The sequence below is a fragment of the Cajanus cajan genome, chromosome 5, assembly GCF_000230855.2.
Source record: "Cajanus cajan strain Asha chromosome 5, NIPB_CcT2T_4, whole genome shotgun sequence".
NCBI classification, from domain to species: domain Eukaryota; kingdom Viridiplantae; phylum Streptophyta; class Magnoliopsida; order Fabales; family Fabaceae; genus Cajanus; species Cajanus cajan.
In genome coordinates, this window is record NC_138521.1 from 26,837,093 (window position 1) to 26,861,430 (window position 24,338).

The 24,338-nt window shown below is 31.1% G+C and overlaps 1 protein-coding gene across 1 annotated transcript; it reads right to left on the reverse strand.

Moving 5' to 3' along the window:
- Positions 1-453: 453 nt before the first annotated feature.
- Positions 454-3,230, reverse strand: LOC109819339 (V-type proton ATPase 16 kDa proteolipid subunit). The gene is made up of 3 exons (XM_020385045.3): positions 3,018-3,230; positions 2,661-2,946; positions 454-988 (listed from the first exon to the last, which is right to left on the reverse strand). The coding sequence occupies exons 1-3, from the start codon at positions 3,091-3,093 to the stop codon at positions 856-858; spliced, it is 495 nt and encodes a 164-aa protein (XP_020240634.1). The 5' UTR covers positions 3,094-3,230; the 3' UTR covers positions 454-855.
- Between the last annotated feature and the right edge of the window lie 21,108 nt (positions 3,231-24,338).

Sequence of the window (24,338 nt, forward strand, 5' to 3'; positions counted from 1 at the left end):
ACCAGATCATTTGTGTCAATAAACCAGGAAGAAGGTTCTAAAGAAACAAAACTTAGTTTTTGAATAACATACAGGACTTTCCTCTAAAACCTTAACGGAACTACTTAAGGAACCCACTTAACTACACAAAATTGGTTCAGAAAAAGCACGAACCAAAATGTATGAACAAGGAGGGCATGAGACACGAGCAAGTAGAAAGTGATAAAAAGACGTAGGCAAAGGGAGAGGACCAAGCAAGAAGATAACAAGTTCCAAACAAGCAATGCAGCCATGCAGGTGACATAGGCGTGGAGTCAATACTATCACACTTCTGCTAATTTCACACCAATTGGCAGATCAATACTATCGCATATTATGCATTCCCCGTTGCAGTCAATTTAGCACATATCAAATTAAAAAAATTAATTTTTTAATCGCAAATCGCAATACTTATCTTATTTACTTCACATCAAATAGGAGCAAGAATACTATCTTGTTGATTAAAATGATATAAAGGAAGTCATATCGACAAATCATATCTCCATGAAATCAAATAAGAATAGATTTAGGGGTAGGTGGGGAGTGTTTTGAAGAGTAGAGAACAATACTAAAGAAATGGAATCTAAACATACATCTGCCTTATTATGCAGATCTCTACTCTAGTATGGACTGAGCAAATAATTAAAATAATGAGGGGCTAAGAAGAGTTTGACGGACTTTATTTCTGGATAGCCTCAATTTTATAACACGAACATAAATAGAATCACATGAGCAAGCCAAAGCAGCAGTCTGTGAGCTAACATTAACCACCTCGACTCTGCAGTAACATTCACAATCTGTGGCCGTGTACCACCACATCCGACAGGAAACTTTATATTAATCAGCCCTGGATTGACCAGCACGGGAAGAAAGGATGATGCCAACAATGAGACCGTATAATGCCAATGCCTCAGCAAAAATGAGAATGAGAATCATTCCAACAAAAAGCTTTGGCTGCTGAGCATTTGCTCTGCAAGTGTTATCAGCATGTCATATTCAAATCATTGAGCTATCAGTTATCACCATTAGTAAATTCTGAATCAACAGGAGTGAACCAAAAATGCATCATGGTGTGTTGTCACCTATAACTAACCAAATTGAACTTTTCCAAACTAGAGATACAATACACTCATTTGAAGATCTGAAGAAACCAACAATGTATCTTGCAGTGGAGTAAATTAGATTGATTACAGTTTTGTACTACATTTAGCTGGTCCTTGCATTTTATCACAAATAGACATGTAAACATTCAATCTTTATATCAGTAAACTTACATGAACTCTTCCATACTTCCCTGCTAACTTGGTAACCATTTCTTTTTCTAATTACACCAATTAGTCGATTAAACAAAATTTTCATAAATTGCTTAACCATATATTCCTTTGACAGTATCACGCCACATTCTTCATCTCTCCAAAAGTATTGCAATATTTTAAAGGCCATTATGATTTCTGATTCACAAATAATTCATTGATTGCAGCATATAGAAATGAAACACAGTTGACAATATATACAAGTTTTTAAACATCAAGAAAATTTGCTAAAAACTGAGTAGAAAGAAGCTATTTCAATGGGTATCAAAGCAGCGGTAAGTTGCACAAAGATGAGAATCAAAATATCACATCAAGTCATCCAAGTACCAAAGCTATTTGGATTCACATTAAATTATCCAAAATCACGTTGAAACACCAACTACCATGATTTTAGGCACATGTTTAGTTCTACATTGAGAAAATGATTCTAGTTCATAATTGATTTTAAGTTGAAGCAACCTGTATGGATATAGGTCGTATCCATTCCTAAACACTTCAAGACATAACCATACAAGTTCGAAATTGACTCCTAAACACCTCGCATTTATCCTAAGTTTTACTACTTGCTTTTAGAATAAAAACATCTAACATAAATCATCACTTCAAAATCAAATTTCCAACCGCTCACTCAAACACACTAAGCGAACAAAGTATTGAAAAATCACAAACAGCAGCAGTAACAATAGTAGTAACTACCAAGAAGTGGCACAAATAAGTTTGGGAATCATAGAAAAACAACAAGACATATCAATTCCTAAGCATTTTCGACAAGGTTAACCAGCTCTAGCCAGCATTTCTCAATTTCTTCACTCTAGTCCTGCAAATACAAACTTGCAACCACACAAAACACTCCTTAAAAAAAAAAGTGTACGAACTCCTCCTATGCAATACATGAATTCCCATTACCAATACCAATCACACCAACACAAAAACCACAACAAAATAAAACTGAAAACACACTCTCCCCATCACATGCCACTAAGGGTATATTTGTAAACCAGTGAAGTTAAAGTCCACTCAAAAAAAAAAAAACTAAACTTACAAACTTTTACTTTTTCTGCATCAGAACATGTGTTTTAAACAAATATCCATACATATCTATTAAACGTGGGTTTTTACTTTTTAGTCTCCACTTTCTTCTAGAACATTATACCCCTCATATGCTAAAAAAGATAATTTTGATCCTATCTGAATAACCACCCACAACGATTAGAGACTAAAGTGGCTAGAGGCCAGTAGTACAAAAATAATGAAAGCATAAAGCAGCAACCAAAACCTTGATTTGAAAAAGAGGAACGAAAGCGAAAGGTTGAGAAATGAAAGAAATACCTAACACCGGCATCGCCGACGATGCCGATGGCCATGCCAGCGGAGAGGCCAGCGAGGCCACAGGCGAGGCCCGAAGAGAGGTGCGCGTAACCGTCGAAGAGGTAATACGATTTGGCCTTAGGGTTAATCCCAGTGCTGATGATAACCGCAATGATCAAACCGTAGATACCCAACACACCAGCCATCACAACCGGCACGATCGACTTCATCACCAGCTCCGGCCTCATCACGCCCATCGACGCCACCCCGACGCCGCTCTTCGCCGTGCCGTACGCCGCTCCCATGCCTGAAACCACCCCAAATTTCAGCAAACCACAACGATTGAGGGAATTGAAAAGGGAAAGAGGAGTCGCGCACAGGAGAACACCAGGGCCGCCGCGGCTCCCAGGAACCCGAAGAAAGGAGCGGTTTCGTCGCCGCTGAAGGCAGCCATTTTTCGTTTGTTTGGTTGGTGGGAAACGGAGATCTGTGGCGGTTGCTCTCTGATCGCTACTTCCTCTCTCTCTCTCTCTCTTTTCTTTTTTACTTCTTTCTTCTTCTCTGCCTTTTCGCCTTTTGCCCAATGTTTGTTTTAATAAATAAATATTACTCCAATGGAATATGAATATGAATACATATGTGGGAATTTATTATAAATTAAATAAATTAAATTTCTAATTATTTTGTAAAATAGAATTAGATGAGACATAGAAAAAAAAATAAAATTAATTTTTTACTGTATTTAACTATTATTTTTGCAGAACGAGACAAAGAAAAATATAATTAATAAATCAATTTTTTTTATCTTTTTTTTTTCTTCCAAATTTCAACCAAATCTCCTATTTTTAGGAGGTGTGTTTTTTCTTTATAGGACTCATTTCTATTTATTTTTAAGTCTTTATAAATAACTTCTTTTTTTTTTTTGGATAATTCAACCTTTTTCAATTTATTGCAAATCATTCTTCTTCTTTTTGAATTCCCTCAAAATTACGATCTCTAAATGTCTCCAAACATATTACTAATGAATAAAAAAATTATTAATATTAACTTTTTATTAATTGTTGCTTTAAAATTGAATATCTAGAATTTGTTAAATATTTAGAAATTTATTAACTTTTATAGTTTTTTATTAATTATTAATTTTATATTCTTTTCAAACATGATTGTAATAAAGAAATGAAATAATAATCAGTTTTTTTATTAACTATAGCTTTAAAGTTGAGTGTTTATATATTGTTAAATATTTAGAAATTTATTAATTGTTATAATTTTTATTAATTTTTTTATAACATTATATTTTTTGTGACACTTTTTTTTATTAATTATTAATTACTAACATATAAAAGATAATTCGTGTCTCTGTAAATTATTTTTAAAAATAATAAAAATTATAGAATAATAGATAATTATTAAAAATCCAGATGTTTAAGGAGTGAAATTTAAAAAAAAAATATTATTTATAAAAGAGTTATTATAAGAGTAATATTATCCAAAAATGTGGATAGAGCAATTTTCCTTACTAATAGTATAGATTATTGATAGTATAGATAAGCTTTTGTTAAGTCTAATAAATAATTTTCTTGTAACATGTTTGGAAATCATTTCCAACCGCGTTTCAAAAAAAAAATCACTTATTGATTGAAATAACTAGGTGTTGTCTTCTTGAAATTTTTTTCAAAGACCCACTTATTTTGTTAAGGAGAAAAACCGGCATAAAGACATGAACATTAATAATTTTTATGTTTGTTAGAACACGAGAGTCTAAAGGCCGAAGTTAAAACATGAACTAGTGTGACAAAGTCAAGAGAAAATTTCTTTAGGTTAAAATACATTTTTTTAGTTCACATAATTTTTTATTTATTTTACTTTTTAGTTTCTATAGTTTAAAATAAATATTTTAGTTTTTATATTTTTTTTTCTATTTTTGTAATCCTTATAATTTAAGATGAATTTTTTTAATCTCTATATTTACTATTTTTTTTATTTTTTTTTGTTTTTGTGATTAATTTTATTTGTAATGTTGTCACTTTCATGTTGATGTATAAGAAATATTAATTTAATTTTGAATGTCTAATGTCAATTTATTTTGCTAGAATTATTCTAAGTTAGATTTTTCGATATTTTATATCTGTTTTTTACTTTCACATATGATACAGATTATTGAGATACATTTTTTTATTCTTACAAATTGAAAATCTCTATTACATCAATATAAAATAAGATAATGTTGCAAAAGAAATAATGATAGAAACTAAAACGATAAAGAAAAAACTACAAGTATAAAGACTAAAAATTCTTAAATTATGGGAACTAGAAGGGACTAAAAAAATATAAGCATAAGAACTAAAAAAATTTATCTTAAACTATAAGACTATAGGATAAAGTAAATGAAATTATAAGGACTAAAATAATAATTTAACAATTTTTTATTATTTGGACTAAAAATTAGAGTCAGTTTAGATATAAGTTTAATGGAAGTTTCTCTACTAAAAAAAGTTATTTATTTTTCGAAGAAAAACTCTTAAAAGAGTTTCTTGCTTGTACCCATACAAACTATTACTAATAGTTGAAATTATTAGTTTATTATGTAAAAATTATCGAAGTGAGTATTTTCTCTCACAATAACTTTTTTTTGTCTATACATAGAGAGAGGAATCGAACTTTTAACTACAAATTTAAAGAATTCAACTATCTACTAACTTTGTTATAACTTGGTTCCACATATGAGATTATTGAGATATATATTGTTCTATAAGACATTTTAAATAGTCATATGTGGTGTAATCAAACTAGACTTCAATTGATTAGATCGACCAGGGAACTAGAGTAGTGAGTGAGGAGAGTGACCAATAAGATTGAATGTGCAAATGAATCAATGATATGTCATCAATCTGACTTTAAATCGGATTAATTGGGTGAAACCGATACCGTGAAACCAAGTATAATGCACCCAAACTTCCAAAGGCATGTTACTATCGCTTAACACGTTTTTAGTATTGTCTAATCTGCATGCGTCAAGTGGCAAGGCGTGCTGCCCAAGGCTGGCTCAAGATATGCACATTTTGATACATGTAAAACAACCATTAAGTTATAAAATGAAATGTGCATTATGTAGGACTCAAACCTACTTTTTCACAATTTTTGACATTCTATTAAGGAAATATTAGGAATTACGACTACACTATAGAAAACTATAAAACAGGAAAGATAAAAATATTTTATTCATAACCATAGAACATTTTCGAAACTCACTTAAATAGTATTACCACTAGGTTTTGGGCCAAATAGACAAATAACTCATTTAGGGAAAATAACGACAAAGAAACAAAAGAGAATTATTTTAACCCTTAACATAATCTTTTACACAATATGAGCTTGATGTCAACTGCTTAGGCCTATCAATGTCTGACCTGTAAGGACTAACCTTATCCTTAATGTTAATTGGGCTCTCTATGACAAATGAAATTGGCAAGGGTAATATAAGGGGTTTTTGAAATGGGGTAGGTGGGGTGATATGTGGCCATCTAGGAGTAGAGAGTTTGGACAGTGGGTCATTATGAAATTGGCGGGAAGTGATAAGGTTGTGAAGAAGTGAAATGGGGGACAAGGAGCCATACATGGAATTAAGTGAGAAGTTTAATGGTTGATGTGTCATGGGTGGAGACCATGATAAAGCATTTGGTATTCCAAGTGAAGAAGTGTGAGGGGGTTGGATATGAAGAGAAGAAGTTGGGGGCTTCTAGCGGTGAGGAAGGTGAAGGGATGGGCTCATTGTCAGGAAATCAGGGCGATTGGGAAATACTAGATGGAGGTGTTGGACCATGATAGGGATGAAGGAAAGAGATATGGAATATTGGGTGAATGTGCGACATAGAGGGGATTTGCAACTCAAGCTACAACTCCAACTGTAGGATTACGAAGGGGCCAAAGTATCATTTGGCTAACTTGGTCAACAATTGGTGCACAAAAAACAACTTTTGGTAGGGGCGGAGGTGCAACCAAACCCAATCACATTCCTTAAAGGTATGATCTTGTCTCTTCTTGTTTTCTTGGGCAGCTATACTCTAGTGAGATCTCTGAAGATTATTTTTAACTTTTGTAACATATTTTGGCATTCTTGGAGGGTGAGTACCAAGGTAGATTCTGGAACGAGATCCAAGATACATGGAGGGGAATGTATGTAAAGAGCTTGAAACGGTGACATGCCTATGGTAGTGTGGTACGACATGTTGTGGCAAAACTTAGTAAGTTGGAAGAAACTATACTAGCATTGAGGGTAGTTAAAAATAAAACAATGTTCGATTCACAACTTCTAATTGACCATCAATTTTAGGATGATATGATGTACTATAACTCAGGGTAGTGCCTTACAAGTGGAAAAATTCCTAGTAGAATGTACTAATGAAGAAAGGGTCGCGATTTGAAGTGATAGATTTAGGCACTTTGTGAAGATGAAAATCTCAACAAAGAAATATCACGCCAAATCTTTTGTTGACACTACAAGAAAATTGATTATTATCTACGGAATATTATCTACGGAATTTTTTCCGTAGATAATGTTTAGTTATCTACGGAATATTATCTATGGAATTTTTTCCGTAAATAATTTTTAGTTATCTACGGAATTATTTCCGTAGATAATATTTATCTACGAAAATTTCCGTAGATAACTTCACCCATAGATAAATTTCGTAGGTAAAATATTTTATTTGAAATATCAATTAACATATTTTATTATCGTTTCATTTTAATTTATTGTAAAATAATTAAAATATTTAATTTAGCATCATTAAAAAAATAATCATTATAAGATTTAATTTTTTTAAAATTTAATTATTTATTATAATACTTTTAGTCACCGTATCGACCAAAAAATATATTTTTGATTAAAATATATTTTAAAATTTAGTTAATTCATTATAATATTTTAAAATAAATATTTTTAAAAATGTTATTCGATAAGTTATCTACAAAAATTTTCGTAGATAAGTTATCTACGGAAATTTTCGTAGATAAGTTATCTACGAAAATTTCCGTAGATAACTTATCTACGGAAATTTCTGTAGATAACTTTACTCGTAGATAAATTACGTGGGTAATACATTTTATTTGAAACATCAATTAACATATTTTATTATCTTTTCATTTTAATTTATTGTAAAATAATTAGAATATTTAATTTATTTTTCATTAAAAAAATAATCATTATAATATTTATTTTTTTAATTTAATTATTTATTATAATACTTTTAGTTACTGTATTGACCAAAAAATATATTTTAGATTAAAATATATTTTAAAATTAATTTTGATTAAAATATATTTTAAAATTTTAGTTAATTCATTATAATATTTTAAAATAAATATTATTAAAAATTGTCATTAGATAAGTTATCTACGGAAATTTCTGTAGATAAGTTATCTATAGAAATTTCCATAGATAATTTATCTATGGATTTTTCTGTAGATAAGTTATCTACGGAAATATCCGTAGGTAACTTATCTACAGATTATTCCGTAGATAAGTTATCTACGGAAATTTTCGTAGATAACTTCACCCGTAAATAAATTTCCTAAGTTACATATTTGAAACATCAATTAACATATTTTATTATCTTTTCATTTTAATTTATTGTAAAATAATTAGAATATTTAATTTAGCATCATTAAAAAAATAATCATTATAAGATTTAATTTTTTTAATTTAATTATTTATCATAATACTTTTAGTTATTGTATTGACCAAGAAATATATTTTTGATTAAAATATATTTTAAAATTATTTATGATTAAAATATATTTTAAAATTTTATTTAATTCATTATAATATTTTAAAATAAATATTATTAAAAATTTTCATCTTAAATTTTTTATTTTTATAAATTAATTGATGATAAAAAAAAATAACATACTAATATATGGTTTTAAATTTGATATGAAAATATTAGGATATAATTAGATAAGATTTTAAATTAGTATTTTATTAATGATTGATAATTAGAAAATAAAACAAGAGTAAATACATTTTTTGAATTTTATGTCTTAGATTGAAGATGAATAAATATATTAATTTAATTAATAATTTATTTAAAATGTTAAAATTTAATTTATAAAATAATATTTTAAAAGAGAAGGGTTATAATAATATCAATGTAACTTTTATTAAATGTGAATTTTATAAATTCAACCGTTAGATTAAAATTTTTCTACTCTTAGCTCATATATACAAAATTTTATAGTAATTTAAGATGATTTGATACTTCATTCTTGTAAAATAAAATTGACGTAATATATACATTTCAAAATATACTAAAATATGAACACTTTGATTACCTTCAAGTTGTGTTCAATTTTAACAAAATTTGATATAAAAACATATAAAGTGATATGAACTCTAAATCTAACGGTTGAATTTACAAAATTCACATTTAATATAACATTATTGAGCGGTGTAATAATTAGTAAAAGTTACACTAGTGTTATTTAAGCCCTTATCATTTTAAAATATATAAATTATTATTTAAACTTTTAAATTTATAATAATTAATTTAAATTGTATCATAATATTAATTTTAAATAGAAATAAGTAGATTGTTAATTATACAAGTAAGTATATTTATAAATAAATATTAATTAAATATAATATAATTGTTATTATTATTGGTAATATAATTATTATATATATTTTTATATTTTTATAACGGTCTGAACATACCAAAATAAGAGGGATCCAAAAATAGTATAAGTATGAGATTGTACTTAAATGAATTAATTTGTACTACTTATATTGATAACATGCATTAGCTCTTCTGTAGCCTATCTCATAAGAACTCCACAGTTAAGCGTGCTTGACCTGGAGTAGTATAGGGATGGGTGACCTTCTGGGAAGTTTCCCAGAAAATGTGCAATAAGGACAAAACATGTTGAAAAGTGAAGTGTAATGAAATAACATCATTGAGAGGCCAAATATGAGGGTTATTACATTAATAAATTTATTAAAATTAAATAAAAATTTCCTGAAAGTTATCTACGGATAAAATCCGTAGATAACAACTTTCGTGAGTTATCTACGGAAAATTCCGTAGATAACATTATCTACGGAAAATTCCGTAGATAACATTATCTACGAAAAATTTCGTAGATAATGTTCCGTAGATAACGTTATCTACGGAAAATTCCGTAGATAACGTTTTCTACGACCATTTTATCTACGGATTTTTTTCCGTAGATAATTGACATTTATCTACGGATTTTTATGTTTATCTACGGAGTTTTCCGTAGATAATCTTGATTTTTCTTGTAGTGTGAGAAGTGAGTAGGTAACCCCAAAAAATGCACATACTTGGTTAATCGATCATAGAGGACCAAATAATGGTATGGCCAAAAGAGCTCGACAAATAGGTGTGAAATCTATGGTAATATCCTCCCAGACCTTGCGTGGGACAAGTAAAGGTTGTAGCAACCCTTATTTCTTTTGAGTAACATTTTCGTTTTGTTAGCAAACGATGCAATTTTCGATGAACTGTTTGGTCTTTGTGTGTAGTCTTGTCTAGTGAAAATAAGTAACCAAACAAGCCACCATGGGTTTTACTCCCAAGTTGCCAATAAATGGGGTGGACTAGAATTCTTGAACCAAAGAAGCATGTATTTCATCTATGGTCGAAATGTACAAATAGTTGTGAAAATACACAAGGCCATGAGTAATATAAAAGAGCCCTACATATTGAGATCTACATCAATCGGTTATATAAAAAGCAATGCCATATAGAACTTTAGCAAAGTAGTGGTGCAAATGAGTGAGGATAGTGGGAACGGGTGAAGAAGTCACCAAAGGGATTTGTGAAATAGCACAGAATTGGTAAGATAGTAAATTTTCCATAATGTTAAGTTTGCAAGGTTTGTAAAAGATATCAAAACAATACCCTTATATTTTGCAAGTCCATTTTTATTGTTCTAGGGTTTGAATTGTTTGATGCATGAGGTTGCTTAAACTCTTTTGATTAATGTAAATGTAAAAATGCCTTCTAATAAGATATTGTCCCCATTTTTTGATGGCTTTTGTACTAGCGTAAAGTTCCCCAATGTAGGCAGATGAAGCTTGCAAGTGGAGGCTCATCTTTTTGCTTAAGAAGGCAATCAAGTGCCCTTTTTAGATGAGGATGACTCCAATAGCAACGTTGGAGGCATCAGTTTCAATTGCGAAAGTAGCAACAAAGTCTAAAAGTTGGAAAATCGGGGGTTGTAACAATTTTTTGTTTTCAATTTTGTAAAGGATAAAGTAGCCTCATGTGTCCAAAGGAAATTCTATAATGTAAGCAAATCGGTGAGAAGAAAGGCAAGAGTGGCATATTACCTAATGAACCTACGATAAAATTTGGTGAGCCCCAAAAAACTGTAAAGTGGCAAGAGAGGTCGTGGTTGTCGCCATTCATGAATTAACTATCCGAATCAAGAGTGACCTCATAGGTAGAGATAACATGGCCTAAATAGGACACTAAAGTAACAACAAAACACACAGAATTTAGCAAAAAATTGAATAGTGACCACTAATTCGAAAATCAATGTTAAGTGTTGTAAATGATTAGTATAAGTAAGACTAAAGATGAGTATGTCATAAGAGAAAACCAAAACAATTTTGCGAAGGTAAGGCCTAAGCAAATCATTCATGGCTAACTGAAAAGTGGATGGAGCATTAGTGAGCCTAAAAGGCATCACAAGGAACTCATAGTGTCAATGTGAAATAATGTTTTGTGAGTGTCGTCAAGTACAACCCAAATTTGATGGTACCCAGATTGAAGATCAAACTTATGTTGGTCCCAGTTTACTAGAATCTAAAAGAGGGTTGAATAGATTTTATCCTAAGATGACTCTAATTTCAAACTTCCTTGATCAAAACCTACCAAGATATCTAAAACTCGACCTTTACTCAATTTGATTTAACAAATAACAGTAGATTACAAGGTTTATTACCAAAGTATCAAAATATCAAAGTTAATGCAACGAAACATTCACTTGTAATCAAGGTTTACATTACCAATTTCTTAATCAATTTCAATTACAAGAATAATATTTGGAGTATATACAGAAATTGAAATATCATATCTCACAAATCTTTGAATTCTTTAATCAATAAATTAACAAGATTTTTAAAGAGATAAGGGTAAGAAGATTAAGAACACAGAAATTTATACTGGTTTAACCATCCACTTGGCCTACATCCAATTTTCTTTGATTTAGCACCCCACTAAATCAAAGATCATTCACTATAATATTGTTTACAAACACCTTGCACACACAATATTACAGGAATTCAAACAAACATCAATCTTGACACCACGAGATTGAAAACATACAAAAATTTTGTACCCCATAGAAATTACTTGAGAAATCCCACTCAAGATTTCAAGATCTCATATTGAGACACCTTATCTCAAGAGATACACCATTCAAAATGAAAATACAGGTTTAAAGATTAGAAAGATATCATCTAACTTCGTGTAGATATTGATCTTTCACAATTGAAAACACTTCTTAAATTTCTTTCTTCAAGAACTCATATTCTATCTTTGCACTTCTTGGTTTTTTAGAAAAATTCTTTGATCAGCCTTGATTCTTGTTTCTGAAAGTAATCCTTTTTTTTCTAATGTTCTTTTTCCAAAAGATTTTCTAATTGTTCTCTTTTAATTTCATGAAAGATAGTTATTTAAAGTGCAAGAGGTGATTCAGTTATAAAGAGTAATAATAGAGGTAATGTATTACCTGATATGGTAATATGTTACCAGCTCTTTAAAATTGAAACAAAAACATAAAACTACTAGGGTAATTGATTACGGGATATGGTAATCGATTATCCCGAGCTTTCTAAGACCCAGAATTGAGTTTCATTCTATGGTAATCGATTATCTCAAGTGGTAATCGATTATCCCAATGAAAACTTTGATTCTTTAGCCTTATTTCAAGCAAGAGAGTCTGTTTTAATCTATTGATGGAGGAGGCCCATGGGCTAAGGGCCCAACTACTAGGGCAATGGCAAGAAGGATGCATGAAGAGTGGGCCCAAGCCCAAGAAAGGCCCATCACTTTATTTTGTTGGGCTTTAGTTCAAGCCCAAGTAGCTTAGGGTAGTATAGGATTTGGGCCTTAGTGCCTTGTATTTTGTTTGGGCCTTGTATTTCCGGCCTTGTAGCATAGGATTTGCATTTAAAGGTCATTAGAATTTAGGGTTAATTAAGGTTGCATGTTCATTGTCATTAGCATGTAATTAGCTTTGCATTTGACTAGCATTTCGGCCATGTGCACACATGCACATGGTGTGACCTAAATGCAATTCAAATGAGAAGCTAATCACATGCCAAATGACAAGCACATGGGCGGATCCGGACTTGGCTCCCAAAATTTGAATTTGAATTCAAATTTTGGGCGCCTAAGGTTAAGTAACCATACCATGGTTTTACTTAACCTTAGGCTAACCCAAGTAATCCTTTAACCTAATTTTCCCTATATATATTTTAGATGGCCGAGAGTTTGTGGTCACTTTTGGAAATAATTGAATGAGTTTCTTCTCTCTAGAAAACTCCCTCCGAAAGTCACCTCTCCTAATCTCTACCCTACTTGAGCTCCTCTCTTTGTAGAGTTAGGATTCTCTAATCTTCTCCGGATTTAGCTAGAAGCACTCCTAGGTCACATTGGTTCTTCTTGGAGCTTCCGCCCTTGACAATCTTCCAAGGATCCAAGGAGAATTTGAAGGTGTTCATGAGGATTCACTAGGTGGAACCTCATCATCTATTACCAACTTTGGTAATCTGTTACCTCAGGAAGCACTTGAAAATCATTTTTCAGTAACAGACTTGGTAATCTATTAATATAGAGGACATTTGAATATCATTTTCCAGTAACAGACTTGGTAATTTATTACCCTGAATGGTAATTGATTCACAATGTTACCTTGAAAATGCTTGTTTGAATCAAGTCATATTTCTATGTTTAAACACTTGGTAGTAAATTATCTTTTCATGATAATCTATTACTTTATGTTTACACATGGAAATACTAAAAACCAAATTCTTAGTTTCTTAAAAAACAGTTCTTGAATAAGCATTCATCATCATCATCAAACATAAACAAACACACACACAAGCCTATATCTATTATAATGAATACAATATCCTTTTGTATAGGTTTAAGCAACATCTATATAATATATATCAAAACTAAAACAATCTTGAGGAGTCTTCAAGATGTCCCATCATCTTCATCATCTCAAAAACTTAGAGAATATTGTAGCATTGCCCAATTCATCTAATAGTTCCTCTATAGTAGGAATTAGAAAATGATCCTTTACCGTCACAAAGTAAAGAGCTCTATAATCCACAATAGGCATTAAGCACCATTTTTTTTTTGAACCAATAATGCAAGAGATGTAAAAGGGCTATGGTTAGGAATGATCATGCCATGGTTGAGGAGGTATTGGATGAGGTTGGTCATGTCCTTTTTTTTAGGAATGAGGTAGCAATAAGGTTTAACATTGACATAGGAGGTATTAGAGAGGAGGGTAATATGGTGATCATGGTGTCAAGTTGGAGGAAGGCTTATGGATGTATGGAAAATTGGTGAATATATGGAAGTAAAGTTTGGACTTTGGGGTTTAAGGACAACAGAATGGTTAATAAGGTGGGGGTGGGTTGGGTTCGACTAATTGGAAAATTAAAAGGTGGCAAGAGGCAATCGCTTTATGGTGCAACATGTGGCTAAATTGATGAATATGGATAATGTGGGTGGGTTATGTAGATCAATTTGAATAATAATGGGGGACTCATTATGAATAAAGGATAGACAAAAGGTGGATACTTCAACGGTGAGGGGTCCCAAAGTATGCAACCAATTCATGCCAAGCATGACATCAACATCTCCAATAGGCATTAGGTAAAAAAAGGTGTAGAATACATGACCTTGGATGAAAATTGGGACCTATTCACAAAGGCCTATACACTCAATATGTTGGCCATTTCCCACCATTAGAGAAAACTTTGGTGTTGAGGTTATGGGTAGTTGAAGGTGATCTACTAAATAGGGTTAGAGTATGTTATGGGAGCTACTGGTATCTAAGAGCACATGAATAATAATTTTATGGAGTTTTCCTTGAAATTGTATGGTCTATGGTGAAGGATGACCAATTAAGGCTTGGAAGGATAAATGAAAAAGGTTAGTGTCAAGGTCTGGTGAAGGGGAAAAACTAGGTTTAGCTGAGAGAAACAATGGCCTCATCCAAGTCATCCTCAACCAATAATAGGAAACAAGAGGTGGTGCATTTGTGTCTCGACAAAAACTTATCACATTTATAGTAGAGTCTTTAAGCCCTTTGTTCTTGCATTTGAGCTGACAATAACTATTTAAAGAGGTATATGACCTATTTGCATCTTTAAACTAATTATCTATCAAATATTTAATATTCCGAAAACCTTACCCTTAAAATAAAATAAAAATGAGATTGTTTGAGATTACCCCACATTTTTCCACCATGATACATTCATAGAATAAAGTAAAAAGGTAAAATAACTTGGGCCTTAGACAAGTTTGTAAATCCTAAATTGATTTAAGACATGAGGTTAATGTGGTTCAACACATGACATGATTTATGGTAGAGAAGTATATAATGACCACTAAATTTATGATTACAATAATGAATGGTGCAAATGATTTCTCTGGAACCTTTTGAACCAGTGATTATAAATTAAAATTATTTTTTTATATCATGTTTATTTTACATATTTACCCTTCCTTATAGTTATGAGTAGTGTTATATCATGTATACATTTTAATTAAAGTGTCATCATCATAAGATCAAAGAAGGTGGGTCAATTGATGTGTCAACAATGGGGGCAAGGAACAAATGGGAGGGCATAAGGGACTAAAGAGGGTAGGGTTGAAAACGAGGTAGGACGAGAATAGGTTTCAATATCTTCATCCTCATGTTCAAGTTCGTACCCTATATTCATCCTCATTCTCATATTCGATGGGTATGAAATTTGTATCTCATCTTTGTCCCTATCAAGTATTTGAGTATCATATCTGTCTCATACTTGTCAAAAATTAATTATATGTTTTTGTAAAAAATATATAAATAAATAATTTCAACATAGAATAGCAATTACAAAATCACATTGATTAAGTTTCATCTAATATAAATTTAAAATAAAGTACGAATTACATAAATCATAAGTAAATTAAAAAGAAAGTAAATTAAATTTTTAGAAATTTAAAGTGGGGACAAGTATAGGGTCCATAAGTATATATCCATCCTCATCCTTGTGCACAATTTAATAAATCGGTTACGAGTATAGTAATTTTCTTCCTTATCCTCGTACCTTTACTAAATCGGATATTACGAGTATGGTAATGTTCATCCTTGTCCTCGTACGTAATTTAATAAATTAGGTATTATTCGTACCCATACTTATACTCAATCGAATTGAATATTCACTGTTAAAGTTAGAATGAATTTAAACATTACTTGTGAGTACGAATTTATTTATCATCTCTGCAAAAGGGTGTAATTATTTGAGCATGTGGACAATGAAGGTGTAGATAGAGTTTTAGAATAGGTGTTCAACAATTACATGGAAAAGGTGAAAGGCTTGTTGCTCACCAATAATAGGAAATTGACATCGAAGCTTGAAACCTAATGGGGTTGGTATTGCCTCTTAACATTTTCTTTATCGAATTCCCCACTGAGGTGGGAAGAACCATGTGTTAATGGTAGTTGTGCTTTAGGAAGAAAGACAAGAGGAAAAGAAAGGAAAAGAGAGTAAAAATAAAAATCATTTAGAATTAACAAAAGCGTCAACAAAGAATTATAAAAAGAAACATTTTGCAACACCACCTTCAAGCTATTCCACACAAGCATTGTCATTTTTGTACTTGTGAAACTCAACCTCCCTATTTATGATTTCATATTGTTAAGTCAGACGAAACAATTCCCAGCAAGGTTTTGAATGAGACAAATATAATACATGTTGTTATTTCTAACAAGTGTGTTATTGTTTCAGAAAAACATAAGTACAGGCAAGTTGAAGAATAAAACAGGTGCAACTTCTCATGCTGGAACTAAGATAAAGGAAGGATCAACAAGTGTGTCAGTGTGTCATGTGAAGCATCAGACGGAAAGATCAAAAGAAACCAAGACAAGCCCAAGAAGGAAAAGTCAACGAAGCCAAGTCTAGCACAAAAAGGCAAATGATCAAGCTTCAGACGATACAGACCATAGATGTAGACGAAAGCCTCAAGCATCAGATGAAAAGGTCAAACGAAGCCAAGCATAACACAAGAAGAAAAATAATCAAAACATCATACGATCAAAAGATAGACGAAAACACAACACATACAAGACAAATCATACTACCAAGTATCAGACGATGGAAAATACAAGACGAAGAAACGTTCCATACGGAATTAAAGTCTTCCATCTTCACGACTAAAAAGATGAAAGAAAAGGTCAACCTAGATGAAAGGAAAAGTCAAAGTTTATCTCTTAGATAGAGACTCAAATTCAAGACGCAAGCGAAGAATATTGAAAATCATCTAAAGTCCACTATTCACAATGAGAGAAATCATATATCGTCTACACTCATAAGAAGAGCACACGAAGTCATCAATAGTGTGAAAAGAAAAAAAGAAAAATAGACAAGCGTGAATCCATAAGTCAAAGCAAAGCATATCACGAGAATCAGACAAAGCAAGTCAAATGATAGATAAAGTAAGACATAAGCGCCAGACGATGATAAATCAAGAATCGGATGAAGATGAGTCAAGACAAATCTCAGCATAAGGACCACACGAAGAGTAAAACAAAGCTGAATGATAGATGGAATATGAAATGTGCGCCAGACGATGATAAATCAAATATCAGACGAAGGTGTGTCAAGGACAACCTAAAGCGGAACATAAAGACTCAGACGAAGGTTGGTCAAAGGATCAGAAGAAAGTCAACTACACATCAGACGAAGGACAACACAGACTGAAAAGTATTCCATACGGAAACAAAGCCTGTCCATCTACAATGTTGACCAGACCAAAAAAGGTCAAATCATTAATGACTAATGCTCAGACAAAGATCAAGAATTGAGATGCATATGGACTACCAAACACAAGCGAAGACTGTCATGCAAGTATTTGAAGAATCAAGTCTCAAAGGAAAAATCAGGCATCGTCTACGATCATATAAAAGCTCTCAACATGATCATGTGATTAAAGGAATATAAAAAGAAGAAGAAAAGCATGCCAAAAGTAAAAGCATGCATGTGTTAGAAAAAGTACATCACTTTTTTAGATAAGGACAACACTCTACAGCTATGCGACCGAAAAAGGACAAAAAGTTCCTAGGTCTCAGCTAAAGTTAGACACTTTTGCTAACAAAACGAAGAAGACTTCACACAATGTCTATAAATAGGAAGCAACATTTAATGCAAGATCTAGTGGATGAAATGAGAAGATCGAACTAGTCATGAACGACTACATCCTGCTTCAACGGACACTTGCAACGAGAAAATTTTTACAAGGCTATATATATGTCACAACTTCAAACCTGGAAAGGTTAGCTTTGGTGAAGATGAGCGAAGAGTGATATCAAGCCCATGAAGTAACGAAACTAGAGACAGAGCTTATAGAGTCAAATGTACCATAGTGTATTTATCTCTATAGACTAAGGAGTTCTAAGTTTAACTTAGGAACATGCACCTTAGTGAGTGTAGAAAATATTTGTATCCTCTTTGTGAAAGTAAACCAAATCAAACTATCTATCATTTGTAAAGCCTGAAGAGGCTAGGGAAAGAATACTTATAAAAGTCTGGAGAGGCTTGCCAAAGAATACTCACTACGAGTCAGAAGTGGCTGAATAAAGAATACTAGCGCTAATGAGTGAAGTTAGCGGGCCAAGAGTGGTTGACAAACCTAATTGAGAGCCTAAAGAGACTAAACAAAGAATACTAGTACTAATAGCCAACTAGGAGTGGTTGATAATACTTGGGACCAAGAGTGGTCGAGAATACTCACTGAGAGCCTGAAGAGGCTAAACAAAGAATACTAGAGCTAGTGAGTGAAGCTAACCAACTAGGAATGGTTGAGAATACTTGGGACCAGGAGTGGTTGAGAATACTCACTAAGAGCTTGAAGAGGCTGAACAAAGAATACTAGTGCTATTGGTCAACCAGGAGTGGTTGAAAATACTTGGGACCAGGAGTGGTCGAGAATACTCACTAAGAGCTTGAAGAGGCTGAACAAAGAATACTAGTGCTATTGGCCAACCAGGAGTGGTTGAGAATACTTGGGACCAGGAGTGGTCGAGAATACTCACTACGAGCCTGAAGAGGCTGAACAAAGAATACTAGAGCTAGTGAGTGAAGCTAGCCAACCAGGAGTAGTTGAAAATACTCAAGACCAGGAGTGGTCGAGAATACTCACTACGAGCTTGAAGAGGCTGAACAAATAATACTTGTACTTCATTGAATATCTAGTGGAACCCTTCAATTGAAGGAGACTGGACATAGCTCAGTTTGAGTGAACCAGTATAAAAATACTTGCACTATTTCTCTATGTTTTAGACGCAATTTTGTTTAGTTGATTTATCATACTGAAAACTTCGTCTAATGCTTATCGTTCATTACAACTATCTTCAGACGAAAACCACTCTTGTTTTATTTAGTATTTTAAAGAACGATTTTCGTTTAAGGAGCATTTTCTTTGTGCAGATGATAAACTCTCAGACGCAAAATTTTTTTTGTTGAACCAATCCTGCACAGTTTCTGTTAAGCATTCAAAATAACATTTTTACTGGACGAAAAAGAGCTTCTTTGCAAAAATGTTTTTAAAATTCCTTTGTTCACACACACATATTCAACCTCCTTCTATGTGTTTTTCCGCTAACTTCACATATTCTATTAGTAAAGGCCTTACCATACTTTCCTTATATTTAAAAATAATTTATGATGTAAAAAATTGATACAACTTAATATATTCATTTAAAATAAGTCACTACTAAAAAATATTAGTAAATTATTTATAAATATTTTATTAAAATTAATTTTAATTAAAAATATTAGTAATTTAAACATTTTATTTTAATTAAATATATAAATTAATTATAATAAGTTTTATTTTAGTGATAATTTTCAAAATAAAATTATTTAATACAAAAACAATTTGTTTTAGAATGTTGAATATTTTAAGAGTTAATATGATTTATAATAATATAATTTTGTAGTTTTAATATAATGAATTGATTTTTTTCTAAGGACTTAGTCTAATTAATATTTAGAAAAATTTAGTCCCAGAACGATAATAAATAAGATAATTAAAGTCTATATATGTGAGAGGTAACCCTCACCTTACAAGTTGATTTTGTAGAGTTAAATTAAACTCATAATCCACATTCTAAGGGTTCAAGAGGTTTATGAATCAGATGTTAGCGGCTTAGAAGCATATTTCTGATACTTTGGATGAATTCTAAAGAAAGTTTTGCATGGAAGCATATTTTCTATAATCCACATTCTAAGGATCCAAGAGGTTTATGAACTAAACTCATACTTTTTATGTTTAGATAATTTCTATAAGAAATTTTCCTAGAAAATCTCATGTTGGTTTTAAAATTTGCAAAACAAATTACCTGAGAAGCATGTTTCTTGTGAATTTTTATGCAAAATCAGCATGAAAATTCGTGTATAATAAGAGAAATGCTAATAATGTGTGTTATACTATAGACCACATGAATGAATGTTCACCGTAGAATTCATCCTATTTTAAAGATAAAAGTAATAAGCAAAAATATCAATAAAACTAAATGAGGAATTCATCCTATTTTAAAGATAAAAGTAATAAGCAAAAATATCAATAAAACTAAATGAGGAAGTGAGAGAATAACTATTCACACCTTAATTTTTTTATGAAAACTGCAAGAAAATTAGTTTCCATAACATAAGTTTATAAAAAAATATTTTTTTATAAAAGAAAAGAATACGCTTAAGAAGTTCAATAAATTATCTCTATTTTTTAGAGCTACTTATTTGATCTATAAAATATAATTAAGCTCATGATCGGTAAAAGATTCTTAGAATGGTGGATTTAAGTAGGGATGACAAATATATCCGTACCCGCGAGTAATACCCGAACCCGTCCCGACTTTGACGGGAAATACCCGGTTTGACTGGGTACGGGTACGGGTACGGGTAAAACCCGATATATTAAATCGGGTACGGGTACGGGTACGAGTATGTACTTACCTGCCCCGTACTCGTACCCATACTCGTCCCCGTTCCCATTTTTAATTAAATACTCACTTTTAATTTAATTATATTAAAGAATTTTAGTATTTTTTATGTATAATTATTTATTATAATATGAGATAGAGAAATAATCTAATTATAATTATAATATAATTAAAAAATAATTTAAAAATATTATATTTTAAAAAAATAATAATAAAATAAAAAATTTGACGGGTACGGGTACGGGTACGGGTATACCCGATACCCGACGGGGACGAGGATGGGGATGAAAATCACATACCCGACGGGTACAGATACGGGGACGGGTATGAGTTTGACTCGTGGGGACGGGGACGGGTATCATGAAACCCGTACCCGCCCCGCCCCGTTGCCATCCCTAGATTTAAGCCTAATTCATCCCTACAAAACTGACTTGTAAGGTGATGATTGTTTTCTACTTATATACTATTCAATTGCCTAAAGATTCATACGTATAATGATATAAAGCAGCTCATTCGATAAACTTGAAAACAAAAATCAATGTATTAAAATAAAATCAAATACAAAATACCAATCAAAATATCTAAAATGGTGCATAGAAATGAGGATGGACCCGCGAAAAACTGAAAAAGACATTAAATTGCCTTTAATAAAAAAAGAAAAAAGTTGAAAGAAAACTACAAAGTAACACGCAGCAAAGGAAAACCTTCAATTATACAGTTATTGATGATTGATATTGATTGATGGATACATTTCGAAAACTAAATTTCAAAACTTCTGTTAATATTCACAATTTTTTTTAAAAAAATTATAGAAAAATATTTTTTGACCAAAAAGATTATAAAAAAAAAACATAGAGGAGACATATGAAATAAAAAGAAGATTGCATAGCAATTGTCCTATACTGTTCTGCCTTATTTGGTGTTCCTCCTACATAAAAGTTCATTTTGTGGCCCAAGTTGTGATTGAAAATGTGCTTGCAATACTAAAAAAAAATTCTAACAAAACTTATATTTTGATTTTTAAGTGCGATGACCCTCTTGATCTCTAAAGTGACGTTAGGATATTCATAGGATTTATAATGCTTCTTATCTTTCTTAGTTTCTTACCATTAATTAAAAGTAGTAAAATATAAGATTTAAGATATGATCAGAATATACAAGCAACATTAAAACGAAATAATGTCCAAGCCCAATATATTGAAAACGAACTAATGTTAAACTCAATCTGGCCCAATTATTTGAATGAAGGCTAGGCCTATTCAATATTGCTGAAAACAGAATTGAAAGATACATAAGTCTAAAAGTTGTAATGTTTTTTTTAATATCTATATTTATATCTATATCTACTATATAGATATATGTGTATATAAAATCCAATTTGTTAACATGGGATAAATCTAAAACTTTACATAAATTTTCATACTTTCAATAGCTTTATAAATAATATAAATTTTGATTAATTTAATCATTAAATTATGTGATATTATACTTAAGATATATATCAAGTTTTACATGTTTTCAAAATCATTTAATAGTTTATCACATTATTTTTTTTTAATGTATAATATAATATTTAAAATATATGTAAATATTTATTGTTGGATGACAAATTTAGAAAAATCTAAATCATGTGAAACTTGACATATATGATCTTAAATATAATATCACACACGTACAAGCGCACACACACGCACACACACAAACGCGAACACACACGAAACTTTTCTTTCATCATTGAATTTATAAAAACTTGCTGCTGCAAATTAAACATTTACAGCATAAAATAACATTGAATTTATATAAACTTGCAAATTAAAATAAAAAATAATATTTTTGTTTCTAAGGTCAAAATATGGTTACCATTACATTGAAGAACTAGCATTTAAAATTTGGTATGGGGCCTGAAGGATGTATGATAAAAGTGCAACAGAAACATCCACAAAATATTGATTATAATGGGGACTATTATTTTCTTGTTGCAGAATAATTATTCTTTCATTGTGCTTTTACAATTGGGCCAGCTCTACATTTATTTAAGTATAAATGAATTTTAAAATATACTTTTAAATTAATAAAAATATCTTTTAAGTGATACCAAAGATCGATATTAAGTTTTTCCATGCCTACTATTCTAAGTAGGTAATAGGATTAATAAACAAGTAAAAATATTATTAATATTCTTTATAGACAGCAAAATGCTGAATTAAATTGATTATGAATTATTGAAAAAGTGTTGCAAAAATGTTGATACAGGAAATAAAAATTTGCAAAAGAAGTTTTGATTTAAAAATAATTCTTTTAGAGTATAAAATTTGAAAGAATTTTTTTATAGAACTATTAAAATAGTATAAAAGATATAATTAAAAAACAATCAAGCTAAGAAAATAGAAACGAGAACCAAATTCAATGGCTTTGGTTATGAACTTATAAAATGAGATTACCAAATTGATTTTTCTTCATCGAAAATGTTTAGAATGGTTATAAATCGGCTTAAATATGTTTAAACTACCTCGAATTAGCTCGATTTTTAAATTATTACTTTTTAATTTTTTTTTTTAAATTACCTGACAAATTTTTTTTTTAATTTAATACCTGACGTTAGTTTTCTCTATTAAATGATGACGTGGCAAACAGACTGCCACGTCATCCAAGAGACTGCCACGTGGACATGGTGATGACGTGGCAAACACTGTTGGGTGATGATGTGGCAATCTGTCTGCCACATCATCACTTGACAGAAGGGGACCAACGTTAGGTTCTAAATTGAAGAAAAAAAATTAGTCAGGTATTTAAAACAAAAAATAATAAATTAATAGGTAATAATTTGAAAATCGACCTAATTGGAGGTAGTAATCTGAAAAATCAACCTAATTGAAGGTAGATTGAACATATTTAAGCCGCACTTGAAATTTTTTCTGAAAGTATCTTAATTCATGGCACAATATAAAGCATTTTTTACTTTTGTTTCTAGTTACAGGTGTTTTATGTCTTCTTCATCTTATTAGTCTTCACTTTTCTCCACTTCTTCATTGTCCACTATCTTTGTTGAAATTTTTGGTCCATTTTTTATGACAAACCAAAGTTTGAAGTCGATGGATTGTATGAATATTCGCATATGCTCCTTTTACTTAGTTCAATTTATGCAATCGAAATATGGTGACCTCAAAATAGGTTGTCCTTTAGTGACAATTTTCAAATTACTACCTTTAATTAGGTCAATTTTTCAGATTACTACCTGTAATTAGGTCGGTCTTCAGATTACTGCCTATTAATTTATTATTTTTTGTTTGAAATACCTAACTAATTTTTTTCTTCAATTTAGTACTGACATTGGTCCCTCTCTGTCAAGTGATGACGTGGCAATCCTTCTACCACGTCATCACCCAACAGTGTTTGCTATGTCATCACCATGTCCACGTGGCAGTCCCTTGGATGACATGGCAA